This window comes from Platichthys flesus, chromosome 21 (genome assembly GCF_949316205.1).
Source record: "Platichthys flesus chromosome 21, fPlaFle2.1, whole genome shotgun sequence".
Taxonomy (NCBI): Eukaryota; Metazoa; Chordata; class Actinopteri; order Pleuronectiformes; family Pleuronectidae; genus Platichthys; species Platichthys flesus.
In genome coordinates this window covers 7,112,093-7,133,823 of record NC_084965.1, presented here as the reverse complement: position 1 = coordinate 7,133,823, position 21,731 = coordinate 7,112,093, and the positions used below count along the sequence as shown (strand labels likewise).

At 43.4% G+C, this 21,731-nt stretch overlaps 2 protein-coding genes across 2 annotated transcripts; one reads left to right on the top strand and one right to left on the bottom strand.

The window, feature by feature from the left end:
* Nucleotides 1–303: 303 nt before the first annotated feature.
* Nucleotides 304–2,445, bottom strand: LOC133932794 (chymotrypsin-like elastase family member 1). The gene is made up of 8 exons (XM_062379642.1): nucleotides 2,338–2,445; nucleotides 2,165–2,259; nucleotides 1,830–1,930; nucleotides 1,585–1,713; nucleotides 1,366–1,502; nucleotides 1,134–1,279; nucleotides 458–607; nucleotides 304–374 (listed from the first exon to the last, which is right to left on the bottom strand). The coding sequence occupies exons 1-8, from the start codon at nucleotides 2,369–2,371 to the stop codon at nucleotides 363–365; spliced, it is 804 nt and encodes a 267-aa protein (XP_062235626.1). The 5' UTR covers nucleotides 2,372–2,445; the 3' UTR covers nucleotides 304–362.
* A 1,681-nt stretch (nucleotides 2,446–4,126) lies between these two features.
* LOC133932887 (Golgi reassembly-stacking protein 1-like) lies at nucleotides 4,127–8,118 on the top strand. Its single transcript, XM_062379765.1, has 9 exons — nucleotides 4,127–4,326; nucleotides 4,771–4,851; nucleotides 5,474–5,677; nucleotides 5,843–5,929; nucleotides 6,024–6,154; nucleotides 6,256–6,394; nucleotides 6,472–6,589; nucleotides 6,701–6,823; nucleotides 7,115–8,118. The coding sequence occupies exons 1-9, from the start codon at nucleotides 4,261–4,263 to the stop codon at nucleotides 7,378–7,380; spliced, it is 1,215 nt and encodes a 404-aa protein (XP_062235749.1). The 5' UTR covers nucleotides 4,127–4,260; the 3' UTR covers nucleotides 7,381–8,118.
* Nucleotides 8,119–21,731: the final 13,613 nt, after the last annotated feature.

Here is a 21,731-nt window from a genome sequence, read left to right as displayed (position 1 = left end):
AGGTCCTGAAGGTGATGTCTCTTTGAAGTTCTTTTGGAAGAAAGTTGATCAGCTAATGTACCTCCAGGATTTTATATCTTTCTGTTGGTGTTCACCCAATAACCTGTTAACTGTTGTTTATGAGCAAAGAACAGCAGGGAATGCATACAAAAAGCTATACAATCCTAATACCATGAAAAGTACAGGAGTTCCAAGAAATGCATCAAAGACCGAGTGCTGCTTTGTGTAAACATGAGGAACTTCTGCCATCCTCTGGCTGAATCAAGAACTACACCCCCTTGCAAATACAGACAACTGAAAGGCTTTGAGATTTAATAATGCTGCATGCTTTATTAGACAGTTTGCACAAATCTCTGTGTTGTCTACAAACGCACCTGAAAGAAAAAGAAGAATCAGTCAACTGAAACATGGTTAATGCACATTCAGACTCACATCTTAGAGAGTACAGGTCACTTACTGAATTGATCCAGTCAATGAAGGAAGAGACCCTGGTGAAGACGGTGGGTTTAGTCACCTGGTTGCACCAGCCCATTGGACCGTAGCTGACAACACCGTGGACCCTCCAGGCTCCGTCAATGTAGCAGCTCAGCGGACCGCCAGAGTCGCCCTGAGACAGGAAGCAATAAGAACCGGTAGGAGAAGAGATTTTGAAATAGGGAGAATGGAGACACTTTCATTCCCTTGCTCCATGTGACTTTGGTGAGCGGGTACAGTCTCATGCGAGAAGTGGGAAACTCAAGAGTATAATGTTGAGCCCTAGATTAGTTTATCCCCTATAATGTTCAGTCAGGAAATATAAAGAATTTTAAAGAGAGTATGGTTTATTTGTTAAGGCAGCAGCCGGGTTCGGGAAGTTGGGAATCATGGGTAAAATCCAGCTTTCAGTTGCGTTTCAGTTAAGTGAGTGGGAATTGATGGGCTTTGTTTTTCACTGTGCATGAAAACCACTCAATGGCAACAGAAGGCGATGCTGCTCAGTAAATGTGACACAGTGCTGCTTTAAGACCATGCAGAGAGAAGTGAGACGTGACCTTTTCAGCCTCTTTCACAAAGAGTTCCTATCTGTATGTGCAGGGTTAAGGCAAACTGGTTTCATAACAAAAACTGCCATTCGCTCGTTCTCTCTACTGTACCTGGCAGCCTGAAATCACTCCGTCGCCTCCAGCACACACCATGGACTTCAGAGCAAGGCTGCCCCACCAGTTAGGCTGGGAGCAGACTGAGTGCTCCACAATGTTGATGGGAGCCACCTGAAGAAGGGTAGGGTTGCTACCCATGTCTGTGAACACCAAAGAGTAAAGAAAGAGTATCGGAATTTGTTTAATATATATGCAAATCTAAACGAATGTGTGTGTTTGTCCTCACTGTCATAATACCCCCAACCGGTGATGTAACAGGTGAAACCATGAGGCAGCATCTGGTGAGGGCTGGGAAGCTCAGCGATGGCCACGTAGCCATTGTGATACACAGGAACAGCCAGTCTCAAGAGGGCAATATCATTCCTAAAAGAAATATACAAATTATATTTTTGCACCATATAATAGCAAAATCCAGAGTAAATGGTCTGATTGCTTGGATTATTACCCATTGCCAAGTTGTCCATTCCAGTAAGGATGGACATAGATCTGTGCCACAGGGCTGTACTGCTCGCTGCCGTCATCGCGAAGCATGTTATACTCACCGGTCACCACACGGTACTGACTAGGATCCATGCTGACAAAGTGCAAAAAAAACACTAGTTACAGTAATTTATCCAGAATGCATTAAAATAGGACTTATGAGTGCAATATGTTCAAATCTGCAAGTGAAGGAGTGTTCAGGGTCCCGACCTGATGATACAGTGAGCTGCCGTCATGACGATGGAACCACTGACAATAGTGCCTCCACAGATGTGGCCGTACCAGTCGTTGCTGCCATGCTGGATCGAGGCCTGAGAGAAAATAAAGGTCACACACAGAATACATGAAGGATCTAATGTTCTTTCAAATAAAATAATTTGGTCTGCTCAATGAGAAATTATAAAATTCCCACAGCATGTTAAAAAAAATACCGTGAACATAATAATAAATATAAAAAAACCTCAACAGCATACTGGGGTGTTTACTTGCACATGTTTTATTTAAGATAGCAATCTTAAAAATATAACTGCAAGTCTAGGTTTTACCTGCCACTTCCAGATTCCGTGTTCAGCATCGCCGCCTCCTATGACTCTCTCATTGTCCCCGTTGCGGTTGAAGGGTTCTTCAGCGCAGATCAGCCCTTGAATGTTAATGCAATGTTAATCGAATTACCAACAGCACTTATGAAGTCAATAGCGTTGATGAATATGTTTCTTACCGAGGCCGGACAGGAGAAGCACACACCAAATCATCTTTGCAAGGTGAGGATGAAATGCAGTTTGCTTGTAACTATTTATACCAGAAAAACTTGGACACCTTCCGCATGTATTAGGCAACATTATGTGACCTGCCAACATCCGCCAATCATCTGGATTATTTCAGGTCTAATGTACAACATGCTATAATAGTGCACATTGAAGAAGTGTGATTTCTTTACAGTTAGTCAACCATATACAATCTCTATACAAAAAATGTATAGAGATAAATATATTTCCATTTATATTCAATTAGGAAATATATTTATATTTAAAAACAAGACTGGACATTTCTTATCATGGTGAGAAAAAAGCAGCTGCATTCAAGTTAAGTCCACCTTACCATGTGTTAAGAACAAGGCACAAATCCAAATGTTCCTGCAGATAACTGTCTCAACAGCCTGCACATACAAATAATATTCCACTGCCTGCTAATAGAATTTGACTTTATTCAACCCCATGTTTTGAAATACAGAAAGATTTCCTATTTCTTCCTGCCCGATTTCTACTAAAATGTGTTTTCAATCCTCTTTTGTGATACTTTGACTTCGTGTTTTGTGAGAATATGGTGCCTGATATCAGTGGTGGACGTGTGGGACTAAGACTTAACTGGTAATCAGGGTCATGGTCGGAACATTTTCTAGGCAGCACAGATCTTTTTGCTTAATAATTGCATTATTGTGATGTTGGTTGTAACTGTTTCTTGATGTAAAATGCTCCCTTTCCTTTGTGTTAAGACACATTATAATATGTCCCAAACCAATTAAAATGTAGAAAATTTTAACTTGAATTATTAGTTTTGAGGACATTTTTACACAAAAATTGAAAATAATGTAACCTTGCTAAATCAAGTATGCGACCTTTAAGATGTGCTATCCTTTTTTAAACTCAATCTGAACATAATTTGCTGAAATAAAATAATTTAGATTTCAAAATGTTTTTATTTGTATTAACTAAAGTGAAGTCAATCCAGGCTATAATAACAACAAACATATGTAACATTAATCCGACATTCTCTGTGTAAAGCTTTTAACTGTAAATGTATATGCATGTATTTATATGCACGATAATAACAAGAAGAAGAAGAAGATAAGATAAGATACATTTATTTATCCCAAACACATGAACATAATGCACAGACACACTCATGCAATTGAGGGACATTTGTCCTATGCTTTTAACCCATCTGGTGCAGGACACACAGAGCAGTGAGCAGCCATGTAAGGCGCCCGGGGAGCAGATGTTGGGGGAGTAAGGTGCCTTGCTCAGGGGCACTAGACAGGGTAGGGAGAATCCTCTTGGAATTTTTGGACAGATCCAAGTGTTGTCCATCCAGGTTCGTCTTTTTGTTGTTAATCTGTCCAGGTACGTTTTTTTTGTTGTTGTTACTCCGTGGAGTCGAGTCAGAGTCGAACCAGAGACCTTTTCTGCCCATAGCCCAAGTTTCTGCCACTATTCCACCGCTATTCTTCACAAGAAGAAGAAGAAGAAGAAGAAGAAGAAGAAGAAGAAGAATATAAAATCAAACTTATTTGGGATTTTTGTTAAATTGTGATTGTATATTTTGTATTATGAATAATCTTTGTTTTTCCATAAAAGAATGTAAACCACTGTTGTCTGGTGATAGGCACCTGCTAAGCATACAAAGTCCAGGGCAGCTAATCGAGCGCCACTCGCTTGATCTAGTCATGACTGTAGAAACAGACTAGGATCGATTCTTCTGGCATCTTCGTGTGTCAGCCGAGCCTGGCCGTGCAGCTGCCGCCGTGTTGCCCTGCCTCAGCTGTTAGCATTAGCTCGCTAGCGGTTAGCAGCAGCTCGTAGCGATGTCCTCTCAGTGACGTCCAGCCGGTGCTCGCCACGCGTCATTGTTGTTTTGAGAGAACATGGGTCTCACGCAGGGCTCGCTGCTGTCTGACGGCGGAGCGAACAGCGGATATCACCTCCACGGGGTACGTTGTTATCGTAGTTGACATTAGTTACACCTGCGGTTCACTTTTTAATAAATAATGCGAAGTGTTCGAGCTTTACGCAGATAACGCAGCCGTATTCACGTATGCAGGAACGTAATACATGATTGGTAACTTGCGGGTAATTCATTAATTGTAGTAACTCGTAAAACTAGTTCCGTTTTAATGGAGTCCGCCCCACGATGAGGTGGCACTGGGGTCACACCCAACACACTGAGCGTCGCTAGCATGTAGCAGGGTGTAGTAATAACTTCATAAACTCCTACCAGTACTTATACTAGTTACACATCAGAGTATTACACATGTGAGAAACATCTGCTGTACTGTGTTTGTCATGCAACATCTGCATCTGGACACGTGGGGGCGACTCTAATGACTGTGTTCTTTATGTTCCACTGCATTAAAGGGATGTGACATGTGTTTCAGGTGCAGAGGGACTCGCCCGCACTGAAGGCAGGGCTGGAGCCGTTCTTTGACTTCATCCTCTCTGTGGGAAACACCAGACTCGTGAGTGGAGCCAGGTTTAGTTTAGTTTGATCTGTTTTATCTTGATCCCTGTTTGAAACGTCCTCGGAGCAGCTCTTCTTCCTTCTTACTTCCAACAAAAGCTTCACATTGGACAATCCTCAATTAAAACTAACACCATAACACAAATCATACAAATAATAATGCAAAAAGGTTTAGAACACACACGCAAACACACACACACACACACACACACACAGGAACAAGCTCCTGACAAAAACAACAATCTAGAATATGTAAAACTATTCCTGTACCGCCACCATCTACATTCGTTCTAAATCCATTAGATATACGATGCAGTTTAATCCAGTTCGAGACAAAATTAGCAAGACCACAACTAAATAACTTGATTTATTTATTCTTTTAAAAGTGTTTGCATAGTGATCAATTAACATTTCAGTCCTGTCCATCCAGTAAAGAGCTACAAGTTTGTCTGGCTCACAGTGAAATGTGACCTGACCTGTATTTTAGCCTCATGGGAATACTAAGTGGCCATGTGGTCTGCTGATTTAATCTCATTGCATGTTCTCCTACATATAATGTGGTTCTCCGTCTCTGTGCATGTCACAGCTAGTTTATTTGAAATGTCCCTGTTTCTCTCCAGAGCAAAGAGAGCGACTTGCTGAAAGACCTCCTAAAAGCCAATGTCGAAAAAGCAGTCAAACTCGAAGTGTACAACTCTAAAACCCAGCGGGTCCGGGAGCTGGAGGTGACACCCAGTAACATGTGGGGGGGCCAGGGTCTGCTGGGGGCCAGTGTACGCTTCTGCAGCTTTGAAGGAGCCAATGAGAACGTGTGGCATGTCCTGGTAAGTCACGTCCAGATAAACCGGTTTACTGTGCTCAGGAAAAATCTGCTAAATGTTGTGCCAAGGTAGTCTATTGATTAAACAGAACCAATTCATGTTTTTCTCAAACTTAAATGACCAAATTACAGAACATTGTTAGATTAAATATCTTCTTTTCTTTTTTAGGATGTAGAGAACAGTTCTCCTGCAGCATTGGCCGGCCTCATTGCACATGACGACTTCATTGTGGGAGCTGACCAGGTGTTGCAAGAGGTAATCTCACTTTATTTGGCTCTCATTCATCTTAAACAGATATTTAAAGACACTGAACAAAATGTACAACTTTTTTTTTTTTTTGCACCTGCAGTCAGAAGATTTCTTTTCATTGATTGAAGCCAATGAGGGGAAACCTCTGAAGCTGCTGGTTTACAACACACAAACAGATCAATGCAGAGAGGTGGTGGTGACTCCCAACGGAGCCTGGGGAGGAGAGGGAAGGTAGGATTCTCATTTTATACCTTCATATGAAATTGAATATTTAATAAATCATGTGTATGTATACAGATGCAATAGCATGTCATCTTTTTGTTACATTTTAGCTTAGGCTGCGGTATCGGCTACGGCTATCTGCACAGGATCCCGAACCGTCCAGTTCAGCCTCCCAACCAGAATGAGAGTGTTCTGCAGTCCATGGTCGTTGACAGCAGCGAAGAGCCCCTTGCAAGTGACCACAATGAGGTACAGGTCATAACATCTTAGTTTCATCTCACTTATTAAAATGTTCTTTGGTAAAGACTGAAGTTCTGTCTCTTTAGGTGCCTTCTGTGGGTGAATGTAGCCACTCTACTGTCAGTGAGACGGACTTGAATCAAACTGAGGAAGCTGCTGAGGAGATGACTGTTACCTCAACCACACAGCCAGCTGCAGACTTGGGTAACCTGATGTAATTGTACAAATGATTAATTTGTTTTTTAGTGTTGTTTCTAGGTGTTTAACAGAAAGTTGTATATGAAATAATCACCAATCATTCATTGCAAATTGCAGATATTTTCGACTTACCCGAGCCAATGACTCCAGACTTATCAGACATGGTTTCCACCAATGACGTGGGTCAGAGCTCCATGCTCGCTAATTACGGAGATGAGTCTGGTTATCAGTGTAGCTTGGGTAAGTTTGTTCACACTCTGTACAAGTGATTTCCTTTTGCAGCTTGATGGAGCAAATAAATGTTCAATTAATTACACATGAGTTGAAAAGAAACACAAAAACGGTTGAAACCAGTTATCGTCGACACGCCTTATTATTCTGGGTTCATTGAGTCACATAGTGCATGATTGTCTTTTCATGCATGACAAAAATATAAATTGTTAAACCTAATACAGCAAAACAGAAAAATAAATCACAAATTTCTGTTCTAACAAAGATTTTTCCCTGGACCACGATTATTTTATTTTCCAGATGCCTCGTCTGTTTTCCAAATCCCATCGTCTCCAGAGAAAGAAGACGAATTGAACGTCCACAAATCCAAGGAGGATCCCGCTGTCGACCCGATCACTGCTTCCCCGAGCGGAGAGGCTGCACATGACCTCGTCGACCTTGACGTCATCACAGAAAACCAGTTTGACACAAATATCCCAGAGGTGCAAGACGCCGGCTCCGAGGCCTCACCATCAGCCAGCCCTGTGGAGGAGGAAACGTCTGAATCCCCTGGGACAGACAGTTGAGAAGACATCTTCGCCAGAGGATAAGTTACTTACTCTTCAGCTGACTTGCAAAAAAAAGATTAAGAGCACATCATGAGAAGATCCCCCATGTGACTGCAAGTTGCCTTACTGGAGAAAAAAATAATCGACTTAAGGGTTTTATTAACATACAAGTGCCATTGCTGCATGCTGAATTGCACATTTAAGAAAGAAGCTACGTTGAGTGGAAAGCCATTTGATTGTCACAACAATATGAATGTAATCTATAATTTGCTGTTTGTCTCAACAACAAACAGAAGGAAGCTCGAGTCTTAGTTGCTGTGAAACGTCATTATACTTTGCACTAAAAAGCCGAAGGGGAATCATGCTCGGTTTAGTTGATCTCACTGTCGTCACCTGCTGATTAGTACGAAGTACTGAGAGCTTGAGCTGGAGTTCACACACATCCACGTGCTTTTATGTTTGACAATTTAGGAAAGTGGGGATTATGTTTTTATTTTTCATGTGGGTTGAGTTTCGGATCAGTAAAAATATATTTTCTTAATCTCAGGCATTTACCATTTAAGCCTTTTTTTCCCTTTTGTCTTGTTTTAACTGTGTGTTGGTTTGTCTTGGGTGTAAATGACTGAGTCACACGATGCAGCTCCCTGACTTCTGTTTCTCCTCTTTATATAGATTTTAATCCGATCACGTGTATGATTTTCATGGATGAATGTAAATATCAAATTATTTATAAAAATTTAAGATGCTCAAGGTGAATCTGCCGCAGTTTACTCGTCTTTATTTCAACCACGAATAACATTGAAGAGACGCTGATTCTACTTTGACATCTTGTTCCACACGTTTAATACAATCTACATCGACATGTGGTCTATTGGATTTGTTCCTAGAGAAGTGAGTTCTTCCTTTGAGACAGCAGGTGTCAGCAAAACACCTCATTATGGATCTCAACCAGAAAAATCCACTGCAGCCTCAGATTAGGTTTCTTGTTTTATGTTTCCTTGATTAATGGAGGCAAGAAGTGTTTCCACACAATTTATTTGATAATTTCTCCTCTGTGGACAGGATATTATATTTCAGTACAATTAGAGGAATCCCTCTTGTAGAACAGGGGTTGCTTGTATTAGTACGGGAAAGCTACAACTAAGATGCTTCACTTGTATCATTTATATAATCGAGCGCTGCATATTTGGTACTTGGAAGAGATGCCATATGTCCAGATTATGCCTGGCTGGGTTGGCCCCGCCCTCTCTGCTCAAAAAGGCATCTTCAAATCAGAGGAACCGGGGACTTAAAGTTAATGATGCAAAAATGATAGTTCTTGAGCTCACTCCATTTGATCCTACCCCAGAGAATCCTTTTGTTCAGATTCATAGGTGACACGCTACAGATATAATTCATCCCCTTGCATGTTTTACTTCAGAATAAATAAATATTGTCGAGACAAAATGCACAAAAAAAAGGAGAAAATCTGGAGGCTACAGTCGTGGAGAGGAAATATGCCTCAATTATTTACCAGGGCACTCTCCAGTTGAAGAGGGGGATGGGCAGAGAGGGAAAGAAAAGACCGTGTGGGGGAAGAAACACGAGAAGGATCTGCCTTTATCCACCAGAGAGAGACAGTGGTGCTCGTAAGGAAGCTTTCCTCTGGAACACCTGTGTGTGCGTGTGTGTGCGTTTTTGTGTGTGTTAAATGAGGATTATATTTCTGAGGCGAATATGGAGCAGCTCAGGGGCCTTGGCTCTGCCCACGCACTGAAATCTTTACGAGTAGAGATGCTGAAAATTCTGGAAAATAATAACCTTATTAACTCTGCACCCTCTCAGTACAGACTTTGATGGTGTCTGTGGTTTTTCTGCTCGTGACCTCGGGGTGAAGCTTCCCTCTCAGTTCCTCCATGTTAGGTTTATGGCATTTTTTTTTTTCTTTTCAAGAAGAAGCACGCCCGAGGTAAAAGCCAGCAGCTGCGTGGCAGGAGAAGCCGGGGGCTGAAATGCAAAGGAGGCCACCTCTGAAGGAACATGTCCTGCCTTCATTTTCTCCTTTTTTTCTGAGAACGTTTCAGTACAGTGTGACGCAGCTGAACCCTCACGTCAGCTTAGCTTTATCTCAACCCCCTCGGAGAAGCTCGGCTCTCAGGCACCAGCATAGTGGCCTTTGCCTGAGCCTGTCGCTGCGGCATGACCAATTGTGAAATAGAATATCTCCAGAGAAAGAGAGAAGGAAAAGGCATGAATGAAAAAGGTATGGAGACGAGGCAGAAGAGAGAATAGAAAAAGTAACAGACAGAAAAAAGACAATTTCTTCACCAGCAGTGGTCACACACGGCTTTGGGCACGTTTGACTCAATGTCACAGATATGTGGATGCTCAAGAGAAATTAAATTAAATGTTTGCAGGAGGGGGACAAAACGCTATAAACAATCACTTTTCTGTTCATGTGTGTGAGCACAAACCCTCATCACACTCCCAGAGCTCTATTTTATGTTTTCCTGTCGCCTATCCCCCCCCTGAGCAATGATATCTCGCTGCACGTCGGCCTATTTTTGTTTGGAAGTGCTGGAAGCTGTATTTGCATACAAGCATCATGCTGTGTTCTTTGCAGTGCGCACGCCAGAGCCTGGGAGTTATCTTGGAAAGTGCCTGTCTGTGTCAGACCAGCAATGAACAGGCCATAATTACATTCATTCATGCAAGAGGACTGTCACTCCGAGGGGCCGGGATTCATTAGAAAGTTGTTTTCATCTCCTCATTACCGACTGGTTGTGCGTTTGCTTCTGTTTGTTCCTAAAATGTGACGGTTTGTAATCGTCTTGATCTGAAATTACACACTTCAGCACATGCTGTGATGCACAAGGCGAATATTGTGCAGCCTACAGAAGAAAACCAACCTAGGGAAGATACAATTAGGGGGGGGGAGTGAAACTGTGAAGGGATAGTTCACCCAAAAAATTTAATTCACTCATTATCTACCCACCACTGTGCCAATGAAGTGTTTGAGTCCACAAATGACTTTCAGGGGTAAACAACATTGCTGCCAAATCCAATACATGAGGTAAATAGTGACCACCTCTATGAACAACAGAATAAAACATAAAATGCCTCCACACTGCTCTTGTGATGTCATCCACGTGTCCGTAATGTCACACAGTTGAAAGTAAATATCTAACATTTAAAGCCATATTGCTAATTTGGCTAAAAACCTGCCAAAAATGTCCAGTGGGATTATTTAACCTGAAGAGCGTTTGTCCGAGAACTGTTAGCGACGCCCCTATCAGGGATCTTTGCCCTGCTCTCTGATCCGGCAACAAAACTACTAAAAAATAAATTGAATCTTGTTCGATTTGCACATCTCCTGGTGACAAAGGAGCCGGAGATAAGGTAAATTAGATGCAGCTGTGAATAAGGAGGTTAAAAGCGTGTGCCCTGCTTTGCTTCCTACACTAATTGCCATTCAGCTCGCCACAAGAGGCGGCACACATTGTTCCCCTGCCACGACGACCCCGCTGATGTCAGGTCTGCACCCATCTGCTACTTTGGCGACACCTCTAATAGTGACTTTACTTCAGGTCGGCCAATTTGTCAAAACTGGGCCATTTCTGGAATTTACCATCCTCCTCTTACCATAGGAAGGAGGTGCATTGAGTTTGCTGTTCAGCCACGAGTGCTGCTCGTTTATTTCACATTCACTTCCCCAAATAATCATGAGGCAGAGTTGTTTTGCATCCTGGAGGCGTCTCTATGAAATGATGTGGCTTGACTGCTGCAAGGCTGCTTTCATCATCAGCAGAACAAAAGCAAAACAAGGAGACTGGGTTTGTGTCAGTATCATTTTCTCTCTATACACTTTGTTTCAAGTGCCCTGTCTTCTCTCACACTTTATCTGACTGATCAGGAAGCCGCGCTTTTTGTCTGGGCGAGAAGCAGCAGACAGAGATAGAGGGAAGATAAAGGTTCGGCTCGATATGTGTGGATGGAGAAACATGACCCTTTACCGTCCCCTGCTGTTTTCCTGTGTCTGGGACATATTTGCTGTCCCAACCGGGGAATTGTCTCTTAGAGTTAACCTCATTTACCAGTTAACCATCACCCCACAGGGCAATGCATGCTTGGATTATTGGCCCATCCTCCCATCGACACACAAACAGGCACACGACATAGCATGCTAGTCTCTAATGGACTCTCAAAGCATGAAACACTGCATTCGTCATCGTGGTCGTTATCAGGTGAGGCTGTGGAGCAGTAGCAGGACACAGTGTTCTAATAAGTGGTCTGCAGTGTGAAAACATTTCTGCTTCAGAGCTACAGACATTATTTTTGCCCTCGTATTTGCATAAATCCCAGTTTTGGTGTCAGCGTTGCAAAGAACCATCCAAATCTTGAAATGTAAACACTGGTCACATCATGTTCAAGGTGCATTCTGGTCCAGAGAGAGTCCGGAATACATGTGTGCCATTTCCCTCCATCACGTAATTTATAATCAACTTACAGGAGCAGCTTCAGCACTCATTTCCAATTGTAGCTCCTTCAATCAGCTTTGGCTCCGATGTGCATTGAGTAGGCTTTATAAGTGTGTGTGTGTGTGTGTGTGTGTGTGTGTGTGTTTTCATGAACAAATGACGACTTAGCATGTGCGTCACTCAGCTCCCGTCTGTGTTGAGCCCAGAAAAACACACCACTCTACCCCTGAAGAGGTGCGGCTCTGCATGGTGGTGGCACTGCCAGTATGGCGGAGGGGAATGAACCGTGGCAGCTTATCAGAGCAAAATGGAGGAACCATCTTGTGGCACCGAGGAGAGAGGGATGGATGGGGGGTTAGAGGGGTGTGTTGCTGCAGACAGATGAAAAAATGATCCTGAGGAGCTCTGATAAAGAAATCCATTCACACTGATTCAATATGCAACATTCCTCGTTATTTCCTGTATGACAGGAGGAAGACATTCTTAATCAAGTCCCCACCTGCTGTATATTGAATGTAATCACCACGACATCACTCTGACTATGATTGATAAGCCACCGCAGGACTGGGAATTTGCTGGTTCAGCCACTCATTGGAAAACGCCCGGTATGTAGAAAAACCTCATTTCAGAGCCTAACACGACTGACGTGTATGTGTAAATATCTGAGGAAGCTTTGGCTGCTGTGCCTCGGTGCTGCGGCCGTGTGTACACATTATTATGACAAACCCTGAGCCTGTGCACATGGAGAAAGAGAGAGAGAGCTCAATAATACACAGACAGAGTGAGAAGGGGGGACACACACACACAAGGGAGCCAATGCAAACAGTGGCCATGATAAGAGAAACCCGGTGGAAAAACTGCATGTGGAATATGTCCTGCATGTGTACCAGAGAGGAAATATGCCATTATCAGATCAGTCCAGATCCACATTACCCAACAACAGCTGAGATGCAGAAACACAAATCCCCCCCCCCCCCGCTCCCTTTGATTTGCCCTTTTTTTTGTGGTAATTGCTTTGCAGAGCAGAGGGGGGGGGTTGTTGAGTGAAAGCTAAATGATCCACTTCCTCCTGCTTTAAAAACGACCTGGCCTCTGTCAAGAGCTTTTCCAATCCAGCCTTCTCGATAATACGTCCTTAAATGCAGCATCGTAAACAGGGACTATTTGTAATGCCCGTCATTCATTTCTGTTAGAGTTTATGTGAGCCGCCATCAGTCGTTGGCAGTAATCATCTGTCATAATTACAGTGATTGTAGAGTTTGCAGAGGGCAGGTTTCATTGTCTCCACGGTGGACGACCATAGCGGGCGTGGCGACGTGTTTCTGGTGCAAAGCTAACACGTGAAATGAAGACTTTATTTATCTGCCGAGAGGCAAACAGAGCGGAGGCAGCTGGCGGGTCCGCTCCGCTGCCTCCACCTGTGGCTGCTGTCACTGTGATGTATGGGGATCAGAACACTCAGGTGACTCACAGAAGGCCGGCCCATCACTTATCGGTGGGTGAGTCATCAGTGGCTCCTACTGTCAACACTGGCCAAGCGGACGCAGGGGCTGGAGGGAGATTTGCGTACACGCGTGCATCTGGATGTGTGTGTGTGTGTGTGTGTGTGTGTGTGTGTGTGTGTGGGAGGCAATCAAACCGCTGATGGCAACTTTCCACTGTGGTCCTCTGGTGTCCTCTGACAATGTGGCTGTGGCGCACTCGTTTTTTCCAGCTCCGCCTGCAGACGCATGTGTCACACAACTGTGCAGATGACGACAACAGGCTCAGGAAGAAGCACTTCACTCATCCAGATGCCCATTTGTCCTCCGTACATCGTGTTCCCTGCACTCCCTTGACCTCGGTGGACCCAGCTCCATCACGTAGAGAAGGGGGAGGAGGTTAATTAATGTCTTTGCATTAATTGAGTTGTTATCTTTCTGCCTGTGGTACGTTCAGACAGGAAACTTGGACCGGCTCTTCTTGCTCATTAACAGAACTCTTATTTTCCACCTTTTAAATTAGTCACTGTCGTCACCATTAGTAGCGATGAAACTTTTCCCGACATGTTCACATATTCGAATGTATTACAGTTTATTTACATTAGGCAGCAAATGGCCATGAATGGTCACGATCCGATATGAGTGACCAATGCAATCAGTGGAAGGAATAAACAGTCGACTGCAGTGTGCTCTTCCTTCGTCATACGTCTTTGACCTGGAACTTGGGCAAAATGGGAATACAGTAATGCTTGGAGCGGATGGCTCCATGCTTTGGATGTTCCCTGGATTAGCCACGCAGCTGAGATAAGACAGGGAACACGTGCCAAACCCCCCCCCCCCCCCCCCAGTGGGCGTAGCAGGCAGGATTCATTTGTTCAAGATGAACACCATTTACCACAGCCATGTTTGGGCTCAGTGCTGAAAGGTGGGGGCTGCGGTGGTGGAGGCAAGTTGCCAGCAGCCGGGCATGAGTGGCACTGAAGCTGAGCAGGGATCAGTTAGGGGAAGGTCTTGTTTAAAGGGACCACTTTGTTGTGATTGGTGAGTGACTGACGAGCAGCCATAAACCAATCAGTAGCTGATTGCTTATGACAGCTGAGCACATGACTCCAGGTCCGTGATGCTTCATTCAACACAACACACACAGTTCTGGTTGTCAGCTCTTGACGTGTGTACAGTAATAATGGTTATTGTTTGGATGATAGAAACAATATGTTCTGTCTTTACTCCGATAACTTTTTTTTTTGTCTCCACCGACGCCAACACGTGTGCTTTAATTGATTATATTATCTCTGTCTCCATGGCAACTGCAAATTACCAGGAGGGAGATAATGACAGGCTGCAGCAAGACGCCTGGAAATTAATGAAATTGCCTCTTTCTTTTAACTTCCCATGTCGGTCGGCCTCCTCTGCTTAATCCCGCAACGCTTGGGTTGATTTATCAGTTTGTATTCGAGAAGCCAGTTATACAGAACTACAGCAACAAAGACCACAGTACTCCGAAATGGCAGCGCTGGCAGAGGGGCAGGGCTGAATATATTGTTTTTCCCAGTGTGCAGGGACATGTGATTAAAGCCCTTCTCCCAGTTACACCATAATGTTGCTCATCATGTAGGCGTGACTGCAGCAGTGTGCCCTGGAGTCAGCCACCCAGCAGCTGCTGATTCCGCTCCTCCCCTCCACTGTCACTTCCGCCAGCCTCCACGACATCTCAGGCAGCGTGCAATTTCGGTACGAGATGTGAAAGAGAAATATCTGCTCTTGTGTGTGCAGCTTAGTTGATGTAACCTTGTGTGTTCCAGCTACAGCATTGTGATAAGCTCTTACCTCTGTCAAAACCCCATCTGTCATGTTTAAATTCAGGCAGCACGGTGTGTTCACAGAACACCGACGAACCAATTTCACCGCCCTGACAAAGGAGTGGATTAGCACAAATCAGCTTTCCTCTGTCTGCCGTGGAAACTGGCTGAGCAACAGAAGATCCGTCTCCTCTCCCCTTAAAAACAACAGCTCCATTCCCCTGATGATCTCCTCTTGCAAATACAGAAATCAGAGGATCGACAACATTTCATCAAAAAGCTGTATTGTACCTTCCATTTCAGTATCAGCCTGTATATGCTGCTGCGTTTCATACATTACACTTCCAATCACATTTCGGACCACATTTGAATGCACTGTGGTTTCTGAACCCCCCCCCCCCCCCCCCCTTCCTCTGGCGACCCAGCATTGACCTCTGAGATCTGCCAGGCGCTCCAGTCAGATTCAATCGATTGATCAAAAAGGGGTTAGTGAGAGCCATTTGCATCCAAGTAGTCTCCTTAAGCAGACATCAGTGGCTTTGTTCCTCAGTGCTGAGAAGCCTCGGGACACCAAGTGGAGGATGATGAGGACGAAGCTGCATCACGTCGTCGTGAGTCAGGGAGCAACAGAATCTGTCCTTCAGAACTGCTAAAAGCTCCTGATTAACAAGTATTACAAATATGACCCTGATTACATCTCTTTGAGACATGAGGGTGGTGTCAAGGCCCATGCGTATTTCTTGCAGTGACTAAATAGGATAATAAATGGGTGCTTTCAAAGTAATGTTCCAGTGAAACGAGTTTGAATATTACTTTACACCCACAAAGAGACACTCACTGGCATATTAACGATGCAAAAACACATTTCTGAGACTCAAAACAATTGGCTTTTTATTTACAAAATAAACAAGTCAAAAGAACTGAGAGAGTATTAAAGTTATTTGTAATACAACTGAACTATTTGTTGTTTTCCATATTTCATCTTCCCCCACAGCAACAAGTCTTGTTAACGACCGTTATGTCTAAAGTCTATGATCTATGAACTGATGTTAATTGTGTCCTGATTGGATTCTCTGTTGATGCTGATCTCAGACTGCTGCAGTCGGGCGCTTTTATCTCCATCTACTATTCAACGTGGGCAAATTAGGCTTTTATCTTTTCTGCTGATTTAATAATGAAATGACTGTGATGTTAGCTCACCGCCACAAGAGATAATCTAGATCAGCCGCTCAGTGAAGAAGTTAATAAAACACAAAAGGTATAAACGTGCCGTGATAACCGAACCGAATCAGAGAGATAAACGTCTGATATTTCCATTATTTATGTTCATTGCATTACATTTTATTTCCTGGGTAACATTCCCCTCTCCTCAATCCTCAAGAGCAGCTTTGTTTTTTATCTGATGCATCTGAAGATAAACATTATGAACACGCTGCTTTTAGAAACGCGGTGAAAGGTGATGCCTGTTTTATAATACCAAACACTGAGCAGGTAGATTTCTTTTCATAGGAGCACGGATATCCTGCCACAATTTACAGGATATCTAAAGTAATATCTTTACAAATTCACAATGTGGAAATTGAAGGAGGTTCAACATTAAATATAAATCTCAACAAAAGATGTCTAGAGAAAAGTGTAAATGTGAGCATATGTAGATGTAAAGACTCTAATCCATCAGTGTTTGATTTTACTGAAAACGTAAACACAATAATGATCTCTACCCTGAGGAAAGAGGAGTTATAATCTGCTTAGTTCTTCGCCTGTGAGTCAGAAACCTCTCACCCAGTACGTGAGTCAGCTACCATCAGCTTCTTCCATCTTCACTTACTTACCTCTTCACTTTTGCTCCGTAATCCCTGAGGGAGAGGACGGCTGAAAATGTAGAAACGTGATCACGACTGAGGGGAGGTGATTTCTCTCAGGTCTACAGCACATTTAGTATTTTCTATTAAAAAGACGGATTTCTATAAGCTATTTCAGGCTATACTGTGTAGACACATTAAAATGGAAAGGGATACATGTTTATTATACACTTAATTCCAAAACCACAGGATTTAATATGCCACCAGTTGGGAACGTGTCATTTCCGCGGAAATTTCTGGCTTTCGAGTTGTTAAATGCTCAATTGGATTTATTGGTCATTAACTCTTTGTGTCAGCTCCTGAAAATCCGAGGGAACAGTAAAGTTATGAGCTGTGAAGCCAAGACAAGGAGCTGAGAGTTATACTGTGTTGTGTAAGGAACTCAGTTTCTATGCAAGTTTTCTGGCAGGAATCGCTCTCTAGTTAACAGATATGAAAATGATCTAATAATATATATACAAAAGACATAATTGTAAGTAATTTAGTAATCAAACAGTGCCTCCAGTATAAAGATACAATGATGATATTGATAAGAATGACCATAATCTGAGGTAAAGGTTTTAGCCAGGGATGTCCACATGCTTGTCCATATTGTAATGTAAAAGTTTCCAATGTTAAAACTGTTACCATAGGTAATTGATGCATTTTCTTTTTATTTATAGTGTTATTATATATACGGTTGCTGCCATTAATACTATATACTGCTATTATATTGGTAAAATCACTATCATATATAAATATATATTATGTTATATTATATACTATATATACTGTACTATTTTTATATACTGTCTAACAATGACATTACCAGCATATCATCAGTACTATTACCATCATCTTGCCACTGCACCTTATCTACCTATTTATCTTGTGTTTCAGTTTTTATTCTTTCTACCTCAATATTTTTTTTTTATTCTATTGTATTGTATTTTATTGTATTGAAATGTACCGGCTGCTATGGCGACTTTATTTCCCTTCGGGGATGAATAAAGTAATCTATCTATCTAACAAAAAGGCACGATACTAACAAGTGATTCTTCAATGGGTGAATAGTCTTCAAAATAAATGACCCTGAACACCACATCAAACACACAGTGTTCCTTGTAAATGACAGAACACTGACAGTCACTGTGGTGATCGATCCACAATCTCTCCCCTTTCGATTCCTCAGATCACACAGCACAGGCTCCTGCCTTCAAGCAGCCTGTGGTTCCATGACATGGGTGCTGCTTACCTGACCCCCCACCCCCCCCACACACTCATCTACGTCACACTTCAACATGACTCATGCCTCATTCTGTCGTGACCGTCTATCAGTTTAACCCTCTGCCATGCTCCTCGTTTCTCTCCCGTCCTCACCCTCTCTCCCTTTTCTTTTCTCTCGCCCTGTCCCTGTCTCTCACAAACACACATGTAAACACACACACACTCACACACACACACACACATACACTCTCTCTCTCTCTCTCTCTCTCTCTCTCTCTCTCGCTCTCTCTCTCTCTCTCTCTCCTTCCTTTACCCCTTTCATTATATGTCTTTGATAAAAAGCCAAACTGGCAACTAGGCCACAAGATACAAATTATAGAAAATAGTCGACTGAAGAGAAAATGTGACAACAGAGGTGCTCGTTGGTGTAAGCAAAACACAGCAGCATGACCTGATTACACATCCGCTCGGCGTCTCTGCTGTTCAGCACGAAGCACGACTTATTCTCTCCCGAGCTTCAGTTTTTGTTATTCTGCGGAGTCCTAGAAATAGCATTTTGCATTTCAGGCTCCTCTGTGGTCTGCCAGCCTGTCCTGTTGACAGCTGCCTGGCCGCATAAATAGGCTCTTCCAGGCCAGACCCATAGAGAGGGGAGGGGGGGGGGGGGGAGAGAGAGACAGAAAAACAGGGTTATAACAATTGGTAGTAAGCAGATCTGTCTTCATTCACCATGTTCTCAGGTCGCCCGGTGGTTCTAAAAGGAGGTGTGCAAGGAATGAGAGCAGGCACTGCTTCAAATCAGTAAAGCCCACCATGTAGTTGTGAGTGAGGAGAAAGGTCTCTGCCAGGGAAGAATCCTCTCTAATGAGGCCATTTTGGATGAGGCTTTGTATAAATCCACAGATCCTCTCACAAACAGTAGACACAGTAACTTCAGAAACCATCTTTCTTCCTGGGGTTTTCCTTCAGGCTGTGTGAAAGTCCTGAATCTGCTTTATCTCTACATGCAACACTGCATATTTAACTTTCCCAGTTGTAGGGGCGTCAGGCGGATTGTACTCCAGGCTGGATGCTCGGAGAGTACAGTGTTTATCCAGTGGCAGCTTTTATCTGGGCGAGTGAGTAGGAACTAATCTTCACTTTCAGGACCACAAACTATCCTGTGGCGAGGAGAGCAGAGCCTGTAAGCAAGTGTGAACAGTTACTGGAGGAGGGAGCAACTAATAGGGATTTATTTGAAAAACATATTTGATGAGAGATGCAGTGAAAAGCCTGAGGTTAGCTCGGGCAAACAATCCATCTGGAGCCAGAGCATCCTTATTATTAAACCCATGACATAGATATCAATAGTAAAAAGAGATACAGATTCCTCTGTGTAAAGCTCAGGAGTCAGGTTGACTCAGTGGGCTGATATTTCTTGTTGTATTGGTTGTGCACCTTTTCCGGATGTGGCCTAATCTTGTCAGTATTTTTCTAAAACAGGCAATTTGCTATTTTGGTCATTGTACTCCTGAGTTGCAATTACCCCCCCTCCTCTGTATTGCGTCCATCCACCCTCTAGGTGATATCACCCATCTCCTCATGGTCCATCTGTTCACGCGAAGGAGGTGTGTGACGTCGCTGTGTGCCAAAGCTGACCGGCTCCATCTGGTAACAAGGGCAGTGACTAAATAGCCACCGAGATGGGAAGACGGTCAATAACGGCCATAGCTTGTTCTGGGGGTCGATAAGGTTTCCTGCAACATCTCAGAGGCTGTGGTGAGGGAGCAGTGACAAACTATGGTGGTGGCCCTTCAGTGACTGGTAGTAGGCCTGGGGGGAAAGAAATGCATTACAGGAGAACTCCAGTGTCCATTTATCCAGACTCGTTTAAAGTACAGATGTTGATCAAATCCTTCCTGTGACACACCTCTATTTCAAACTGCAGTTTCAAATTCCCACGGCAAACCAGCAGGAAATCAATAAGACATGAGGAAGATGTTGAAACTCAGCTATTTTTAGACTCTTTAAATGTATTATTAACAGATGTGCTCTTCTAAGAGTCTTGAGACACTGAAACTTTATCAAACAGAATTTGTTCCTGTGCTGTAGTGCATGAAGCCTCTGGTATTATCTACCAACATTTACTCAGTATGATTTATGTCCCTCCTTTCACGACATTATCCGCTGATTGAAATGCACCGCTGCACATGTGTTATTACAAATTGTTTCTGTTTGACCCACTGATGACATTTAAGGCTGCGTGTCACTACACCACGTTGTGATATTAACGTGCCCGACGAATCAGATGTCCCAATGCAAACCCTGTCCCTTCTGTCTCTATTATCTCAAATCCTCCACCTCCTCTTCTCATTCTCATTTTCTGATTCTCGTCAACCTTTACAGCACAGATGCAGAATTAACTCGGCAACCCGTGCAATGTCATGGCAACTGTGTTTGCAGCGATAAAATGCAAAGGGTCGACCCCGACTGCTCAAATTAATATTCTGTGTTATCTAGCAACCGCGAGTGTTTGAAGAAAATGTTCCCTTCAGCCTCAAATCAAACCGAGAGGCGGCGACGCGCGGCCTGATGCAGTGACGGAGCACGATGATGAGCTTCTCAAGGAAGATCTCTGGCTGTGGCATGGACAAATCAGGCAGTGCTGATGGATGTAGTCAGGAGTAATGAGGAAATGTCACACCACAGCTCTCTCAATTGTATCTTGAAGATAAATTGCCTGTGAAAGTGAAGCTAATAGAGTTTTTGGATTGACACGTTTAAAAAACAGGTCCATATTTTACTCATTATCATCGGCTTATCATTTAAATCAAGCCAATCCTTGAAAACAAACCCATGTTCGGACCAAATGTTTTATTGACAAGCCAGGCCTGGATTTTCTCTCCTCATAAACCTTCTTGTCTCTAAAGTCTGAGCTGCATCAGCATATATTCTCATTTTATGGGAGTCTGTGGCAACATCAATGAGAGAGAAGCACAGACGGACAGGGGTCTCTGTTCCACTTGGGTGCATCAGTAATCCGCCCAATGAATCACCATTGGCTCAGGCCGTCCAGACTCCCACTACTCTATCCTCAGACAACACTGTTGGGATGCACAGAGTGATTAATTATCTATCAGATAAAACTGTAATTGCTGGTGTGTATCACAGTGCTGTCAGAGCGGTGATGGTGCCAGTTTGGGAAAGGAGTCGTCACATGTCGCCACCTCCCCTCCGCTCTCTGCTGCCCGAGCAGGTCCCACATCAGGCATTAGGATGAATGCATCTGATACCTGGTCAGCTTGTTGTGTGGCACACCACCGACTCCACAAAGGACTTTCAAGGCCGGATTTATTCGCAGGTGCAGCAGTCAATCTGATTTCCATTCGCTGTTGTTTGAGATTGATTTTATTCAGGCCCTCGCGGTGGAGCTGCTCGCCTCAGTGGACTCCCTCTGAGACAGCTGAGGTGTAAAACAGGGCAGTCAATTGATCCATCTTGCTCTTTCATAGCTTTGTACAAGGACTGTAGTGCAGTGATACTGCTGTTGTATTTCTGGTTCCTAATAAAGAAACTAGAATAGCA